At 56.8% G+C, this 8308-nt stretch overlaps 1 protein-coding gene across 1 annotated transcript; it reads left to right on the top strand.

Moving 5' to 3' along the window:
* The first annotated feature begins 5987 nt into the window (after positions 1 to 5987).
* LOC123137188 (uncharacterized) lies at positions 5988 to 6639 on the top strand. The gene is made up of 3 exons (XM_044556815.1): positions 5988 to 6233; positions 6360 to 6461; positions 6553 to 6639. Exons 1-3 carry the CDS (start codon positions 5988 to 5990, stop codon positions 6637 to 6639), a joined length of 435 nt encoding a protein of 144 aa, XP_044412750.1.
* Positions 6640 to 8308: the final 1669 nt, after the last annotated feature.

The following is an 8308-nucleotide window of genomic DNA, read 5'->3' as shown; positions in this document are numbered from 1 at the left end:
ATGTGGCACGCATGTGCACGAACCCGCGCTCGCCGTCGCCCTCCTCGCGCTCCAGCCCGTCGCCTAAGCGCCTTCGTGGGCCTTCCCCGCCCAGCCTTCGCCCTCCCCGGAGCCTTCGCCTTCGGCTTCGCCCACGTCCGTCCAAGGGTCTTGGCAGCCTGCGTCCTCCGGGCTTGCCGTCCCCTCCCCCCGTGCCTCCCAGGCTACGCGGCCCGCCTCCCCCTGCGCCCCCTTCACCGGCCACCCCTTGCTGCGTCCAGCCGCTGCGCCCGCGTGCTTCCTTCCTCTTTCCGCGGAGATCGACGCCGCCGAGGAGGAGCTCCACCGTGCGTTGCTTGCCACGGTCGCGGGGTGCAGGACCGGGGTCTCATGTCAGGAGGTCTCCGACGTGATTTGCTCGCGTTTTGGCATCCCGGAGGCGCGCTTCTTGGTTCACCGCCACCTGCCGGAGGATTTCCTCATCCGCTTCCTGCGTGCGGAGGATCGGGCCCTGGTGGCCAATGACGGTGTCCGCACCGCCCGCTTCCGCCTGCTGCTTCACCCATGGAGCGCGCTTGCCGGTGCGGAGCAGGTGCGCGCCCGCTTCCGGGTCCACCTCGAGCTCACCGGGGTGCCCGATCATGTCTGGCACCGCGCCACCACGGTCGCGCTGCTCTCGCCGTTCTGCCTGGTGGAGCACCTCGAGCCGCGCACTCACCATGGCGTCGACCTGGACATCTTCCGGCTCTCGGCATGGACGGCCAACCCTGACGCGATCCCGCTAGCCGCCGACCTCTTCCTCCCGGTGCGCGATGGCGTTGCCGTCGACGCGGACCCAGACGTGGCTGAGCGCCTTGGCATGGACCTACTGTGTTTCCCAGTAGCGATTCATGTGGCCCGCTGCGAGGACTTCCGTCGACCCGCCCCGCCGCCTCTGCCGCCGCGTGTCTCTCCAGGCCCGGACTCCGACGATGGCGCTGGCCCCGGCCAAGACTCTCCATCCTGTCCTGCACCCTGGACGGGCCAGTATGATCACCCTCCGGCGCCGCCACGCCGTGGTATCACCGGCAACTCGCGCCGGTCCGGCCGCTCCAGTCGCCGCCGCAACCGCCCCCTCGCCATCTCGCGCATCTGGCATGGGGTTCTCGGGCCATACCCGCCGGTCGTGGCTGGCGTCACGCGGGGCCCGGCAAAGCTGCGCCTGGGGGACAAGGCGGCTTTCCAGAAAGCCACGGTGACAGCTGGCCATCCCGCCCCGTCCCCGCCCATTGGCGCTCCCAGTTCAAACCCCAACCCTGTTGACCGGGTCGCTGCTCCCGCGCCCACCACCCCACCGTTTGCTAACGTGTCATCGCCTGACCCACCCGAACACCTGCTGGAGACCGGCGCGCAACCCCATGTTGATCCCGCCCCAGTGGTCGCCCCTAGCCTGCTGCTGCTTTGCGCGGCCCCATCAGGATCCGCGACAAACCCGCTGGCGGATCCCGAGAAATTTGAAAGCGGGCCATCCTCCCCTCCCTCTGCGGGACAGCTGGTGTCGTCTAGCCAAGGCGCGGACCCACCAGGCCCCCTGCGCTGCCCCGCCATTGGGCCACTCCCCTCCCCCGCCTCGGATCCCGCTGTGGAAAGTTCGCCCGCTCTGATCCCGAGCGATCCCGCGCCCTCGGCGAATCTTGCTTCCCATGCAACCGCCCCGGACTCACCACGTGGCGCGCATGCCGACGTGGAGCCTGTGGACGCGTTTTTAGACTCCATTCGGAGGCCGATCTTGCAGATTCTCCCTGCGCCCCTCCCTCTCCCGGAGGAAGGATTTACCGCCGAACTTCACGCCCCGTCGGAGCGGCAGGATTGCCAAGGCTGATTGCGGCCTCAATTCTGAGCTCAAGGCCAAGAAGGTGCTCCTCCGTCGCCTCGAGCTCGTCTCGGACGACGCCCCCATCTCCGCTGCTATGCTAGCGAAGTACGAGCGCCTCTTCCAGAAGCCGCTGGCGCACGACGTGCTGCAGGCATTCGCCGATCTCTTCGGCTGGCGCATCCCCGAGCTGATCGACCCGCCTGTCAACTCGCCCTCCCCCCTGCCTCGCGCGGTCGAGGCCTAGTGGCTGCCTAAGCCACCGCAGGACTCCACCTCTCTCCATGGATCACAACCTTCGCATTGTATTCTGGAACGTGTGTGGCCTTAATGCCCCGGCCAAGCGCACCGCCGTTCGCAGCGTGATCACCGCTGCCTCGCCTTGTATTGTTTGCATCCAAGAGACTAAGATGATTGCTCTCTCGTCCTCGCTTGTCGCTGAGACGCTCGGCTCGTCCTTCTCCAAGTTCTTCTTCCTTCCCGCGGATGGGACCCGTGGGGGTATCCTGCTTGCTTGGCGGCCGGACATGATCGCGCTCTCCGATCCATACCGTGGTGACCACCACATCACCGCGCTGGCCTCTTCCCTGGATGGCGCCCACCACTGGTGGCTCACTGGCGTTTATGGCCCGCAAGGTGATGATGACAAGATCGCTTTCCTCGGGGACCTCAGTGAGGTCCGATCACTGCGAGCTGGCCCTTGGATCCTTGGGGGTGACTTTAACATGATCTCTGGGGCTGCGGACAAGAATAACTCCCGGCTCAATCACTGGGTCATGTCGCGGTTCCGTCGCTTCCTCGCCGACGAGGAACTGCATGACATCTACCTGCACGGGCGACGATATACTTGGTCAAACGAACGCGGCACCCCCACCCTCACGCGCATTGACCGGGTGATCTCCAATTCCGCATGGGAAGCTCTCCACCCGCATTGCATGCTACGCTGCCTCTCCTCCGCAGCATCTGATCATGCACCTCTCCTTCTCGACTGCACTGCGCGCTCGCCTGGCACGCGAAGATTCCACTTCGAAAGATTCTGGCCGCGCACAGATGGCTACAGGCAGGTCGTGCTCGAGGCCTGGGCTGCTGCGGCCGACGAGCCGGACCCCTTCCGCAGGCTGGTGGCGCGCCTCAAGAACACTGCACGGCGTCTCCAAAGCTGGAGCGCGAAGAAGATTGGGGACGTGTCCCGGCAACTCCTTGTCGCTCGTGAGCTGATCGCGCGCCTGGATGCGGCGCAAGACTTCCGGCCCCTTTACGCGGCCGAGGCCTGGCTACGCAGGCGCCTCAAAGGGGCGTACCTAGGGCTGGCGTCCCTTGAGCGCTCGATCTCGTGCCAGTGCATTAGGCTTTCCTGGTTGCGAGACGGCGACGCGGGTCCGAAGTTCTTCAGAGTGCATGCAGCACACCGCAAGCCAAAGAACCGGATCATCGAGTTGCAGGTCGTAGACACTTCCATCTCCGACCCGGCCGCTCTCGCTGAGGCTGCGTTCAATCACTTCTGCGACATCCTTGGATCGGCGAAGCCACGGCCTTTCTCCTTAGACCTCTCTGCGCTCCACGTTGGGCCATTTGACCTCTCCAGCCTCGATGCACCTTTCTCAGAGGACGAGATCTAGGCTGCGGTCAAAAGCTTGCCGCTTGGGAAGGCGCCCGGCCCCGATGGCTTCACCGCCGAATTCCTCCGGAGTGCGTGGGACGTGATCAAGCAGGACATCTGCGCCGTCTTCGATAAGCTATACGCACTCAACGGATAGGGTTTCCAGAGGCTCAATGAGGCGCTCCTCACCCTCCTTCCGAAGAAGCAGGACGCGACATCTCTCTTCGACTACCGCCCCATTAGCCTCATCCATCTCATTGCGAAGCTGTTCGCGAAGGCGCTCTCTCTTCGGCTGGCGCCCCACCTGGGCAAGATGGTTTCTACCAATCAAAGCGCATTCATCGCCGGCCGAAGCATTCACGACAACTTCCTCCTTGTTCAACAGACGGCCAGACTTCTTCACAACCTCAAAATGCCGCGAATGCTCCTCAAGCTCGACATCACGAGGGCTTTTGACTCGGTGGCATGGCCCTTTCTGCTCGACACGCTCAAGCACCTAGGCTTTGGAGACTGGTGGTGCGAATGGATCTCCATCCTGCTCTCTACCGCATCGACGCGTGTGCTTGTCAATGGTGTCCCCGGGCCACCAATTCTTCACGCGTGTGGGCTACGGCAAGGGGACCCCATTTCCCCTATGCTCTTCGTCATCATCATCGACGTGCTCAACTCGCTCCTTCAGCGAGCCGTCGAGCGCGGCCCCCTACAGCGATTGACCGCGCGGCACATGCCTTCGAGCGTCTTCCTCTACGCCGACGATGTCGTTATCTTCAGCCACCCCGACACCCATGACATCCACGCCATTCGCCGCATTCTGGATGTCTTCGGCAAGGCGTCCGGGCTCTGCACGAACATCGCCAAGTGCTCGGCCTCCCCCATTCGCTGCGACGAGGGGCACGTCGCCATGATCACATCTGAGATGGCCTGCCCGATCTCTTACTTTCCCGTGAAGTACCTCGGCCTCCCGCTTTCCCTCCGTAAGCCCTCGACTGTCCACCTTTTACCCCTCGTCGACAAGCTCGAGAGGAAGCTCTCTACCTGGCTGGGATCCATGCTCTCCTTGAGGGATCGCCTCGCGCTCTGTCGGCACGTCCTCTGCGCCATGCCCATCCACATCCTCATCGCCATTGCTGTCAACAAGTCCATCCTTGCTCGGGTCAACCGGATCATCCGGAGCTTCCTTTGGGTTGGCCGCAAGGACGCGCGCGGAGGGTAATGCCGAGTGAACTTGGCTCGGGTGTGTCGCCCCACCTTCCTCGGCGGCTTGGGGATACGCGACCTGCAGCGCGCCGGCGTCGCCTTGCGCACCCGATGGCTCTGGCTCCAGCGTACTGATGCTTCGCGCCCCTGGAGTCATCTGCACCTCCCCCATGACCCTGCGGCCTCGCAGATTTTCAGGGCCTCCACCTCTTGGGAGGTGCGTGATGGTCGCACCTGCAGGTTCTGGACTGACCCCTGGCTCGATGGCAAGGCCATCCCTGAGCTTGCCCCCCTCGTGTTCTCCCTGGTCTCCAGACGGCATCGTCGCAATCGCACGGTGGCCGAGGGGCTTCCTGGGCGCGCCTGGGTGCGCGACATTGCCGACGCGCTCAGCCCGGTAGCCCTGATCCAGTATGTCGAGCTCTGGCGCATGCTTCAAAGCGCTACCCTCTCGGCTGGGCCTGATGTGCTGCGATGGAAGTGGACGGAGTTCGGCGTCTATTCCGCCAAATCCTGCTACCTTGCGCTCTTTCACGGATCCACGACCGACGCATCCTAGAAGCTCACCTGGAAGACTTGGGCCCCCTTACGCATCAAGATCTTCATCTGGCTTGCCCTGCAAGACCGATGTTGGACGGCCGACCACCTTGCCCGGCGAGGACTGCCCCACAATGACAGTTGCATGCTGTACGACTAGACCACTGAGGACATGCACCACTTGTTCACCTCCTGCCCGTTCTCCCACCAAATTTGGCATGAGGTCCTTTCTTGGTGCCGATCGACTGCCATGATCCCCAACCCCGAAACAACGTTCGCGGACTGGTGGATGGATGCTTGCACTTCATCACCCTCGGCGCTGCGGAAGGGACTCTGCTCCTTCATCGCCCTCACCGCTTGGGCCATCTGGAGACACCGGAATGGATGTGTGTTCGATCAGCGGCAACCCTCGATCGCAACTCTGCTGCAATCCATTCAAGAAGACACTCGCATGTGGGCTTGTGTCGGCGCCAACGGCTTGGCGAACCTGATTCCTGAGATTTAGGCTTAGCTTTTTTGTAATGAGGGTTGAGCAGCCCCTCTCCTAGCTGCTCCGGCCACTTGTGCCCGCGCCGACCTGTGTACGCGTGGCCATTGTCAGCATGTCTCTATGTACTTTCAACCCCCTCCTATCAATGCAATGATACGCAATCTTTGCGTATTCGCAAAAAAAAATTGATCAATATGTGCACATGAAACAATAAATTAACCCGTGTGAACTATATTTGAGTTAAGAAAAAACTGTTCGATATTCTTTTTGCATTGCAGATCGAGCGGCGGCGCTCCCTATTCGATCGGGAGCAGGACGACGGCGGCGAGCACATGGCGGACGAGAGGAGGAGCATGAGCGGAGGCACGGAGGCAGGTCCATATGCGTCAGACGCGCGCGTTCGCCCGCAGTCAACGCGGACGCAGTGGCCGTCCATGGTGGCTCGGGTCGATGTAGGAGGACGAGGGGAGGAGCTCTCGAGGCCCGACACCGAGAATGGAGTGGAGGCGGCTGGATCTGGCGATTCTGGAGGGGCTGGCGACGAGCGGCTTCGTGGGGTTCAAGCGGCGGCTTCCATGAAGGTTTGTCAGATATATTTCCATTTTATGCATGGGTTGATCCCTCCCCTGGATACCGTCAAGGTTTGCATTTCAATGGAGTATTGCATCATTTTGCTTTCATTATTTAAACTGCCTAAATGGTACAAATTGATTGTAGGTATGAGCGATCTGGTTTCCCCTTTTGTTGTTCTATACGAGGATGATGTAGATGCCTTTTGGTGTTTTGAGATGCTACTGAGAAGGATGGTAATTTGTATCTATGTCAAACTATACTGGCATATGTAGGTTGGTATTTTTGCATGACTTAATGCATGATATAAATTCTATTGCATCTCAGCGTGAAAATTTCCACCTCGAGGGACCGACAGGAGTTATGAAGCGGTTGGAAGCATTGTGGAAGATCATGGAATTGATAGATACGTAACTAATAAACTGGTAAGGATCAAACAGGCAAATGTAGTCCTAATTTTTTGTTGGAAAGTCACATGATATGGTTCTATGTTTGAGGCTTCAATAGACTGCGCATGCCTCAAGATTTGAGGTGTGAGTGTGCGACTTGATTTTCTGTCTTGTTACAATTAATCGGTAGTGGATAAATCAAATTTTGTTATGTAGATTGGTAAAACTAATTAAGTTAAAATTTTCTTATTTATGGGTTATAATTTCTTACTCCAAAAGCAGATTTGTGTATGTTTAATAGATTTTCATAGGGATATAAGACTAGAAGTGTGGATGTTTTGTCAATTTTCAGAGGGAAATAAGAAACATAATACACATTAAAACATGGCTGCTTTGGGAAATTTTGGATTTTACCCATGCTCATGCATGATGGTAGTTGTTGCGAAGCTCATCTTATCAATCCATCATGAATCATCCCAACACAACAAATTGTCTATTTAGTTCATCACAAACACCAGTATCTCGGGGATAATGGAGGTAAATCAAAGCTCAATGTTGAACCCTTGGTACCTCCTCCATGTTATGTTAGGACAAGAAAACAACCCAAGGGGCACCAAACCATTTATGCTCAGCTAGCTTCAGATTTTTGTTTTTGCATAATTAAGATGACAAGTTTGCAGAAATACGATACTAGCTAGCTAATTTTAATCCCATTACAATGTTATAGATAGCTTCCTGAGCATACATGCGTCATTGCTCCATGTTTTTACACCAGCAAGTGGCACATTTTGAACTAACCTGGCCCTTTCGCCGGGCTGACAAAGTTGAGTTTTTTTTTCCAATTTTGCTGAGGAGTCTGCATACATATGCTGCGCACGCGCTCGCCCTCTGCTCAGACACTGTCAAGGCTCTCGACCTCAGCCAACGATCTGCCGAAGATAACGTGGCAGCCACCAACTTGTGGTTGCTCAGCGTGAGCTCCTTCTTCCGGTTACACAGCGACCACGACAAGATGACGGTTCTGGTCTCGGCTTTTAGGATGGAGGCCTTCAACTGCATTTTCTCATGGACGAACTGACCAACGCAGCATTCCTTGCTTCAATTTCTTTGTCGTAGAAGCTGAAAGTATATGGTCTGAATTTATATTATAGAGTGTGTGTATGAGAACTGATTCAGAGTATGTTGGTCATTTGCGTTCTGAAGCTTTTGTTGTATGATTTCTATGGGAGAGAATGATACACGAGCCAGTAATAATACAACTAAGTTTGTGAACATATCATTACAAAATGGTTGGCTAGATAATGTACGCATTCTACTATATATGATCATTTTCTTTGTAGCTATACACTTATTTAGAATACTGTACAATTTTATCTATAGCTCATTTTGTTAGGAATGATAGTAAAACGAGGAATGTTTTTCTACTTGTCGATCTTCTATCCCCTATCCACCCAGTTTCACTCATGTTCCCACTTTCAAAGAACGGACGTGGATATGTGGGGTCTTGAACATGTTTTGATGTTCATTGGGGGCATTTGAAATTTTTTTCTTCCGTTGCAACGCACGGGCATGTGTGCTAGTCATAATTAAAATCCTTGAGATCCAAAATAGTGGGTTCATTGCTTGCTAAAGTTTTGACCTCTCCAATCCCATTTTATCACTTTTTTCGTTAAGATCTTTATTCTCCAAATTAT

This window comes from Triticum aestivum, chromosome 6B, assembly GCF_018294505.1.
Source record: "Triticum aestivum cultivar Chinese Spring chromosome 6B, IWGSC CS RefSeq v2.1, whole genome shotgun sequence".
Taxonomy (NCBI): domain Eukaryota; kingdom Viridiplantae; phylum Streptophyta; class Magnoliopsida; order Poales; family Poaceae; genus Triticum; species Triticum aestivum.
This window is presented reverse-complemented; position numbering and strand designations above follow the sequence as displayed.

Coding starts and splice junctions, on each gene's coding strand:
- LOC123137188 (XM_044556815.1), top strand. CDS start 5,988: ATGGCGGACGAGAGGAGGAGCATGAGCGGAGGCACGGAGGCAGGTCCA. Junction 6,234..6,359: donor TTCAAGCGGCGGCTTCCATG/AAGGTTTGTCAG, acceptor CCTAAATGGTAC/AAATTGATTGTAGGTATGAG. Junction 6,462..6,552: donor AGATGCTACTGAGAAGGATG/GTAATTTGTATC, acceptor ATTGCATCTCAG/CGTGAAAATTTCCACCTCGA.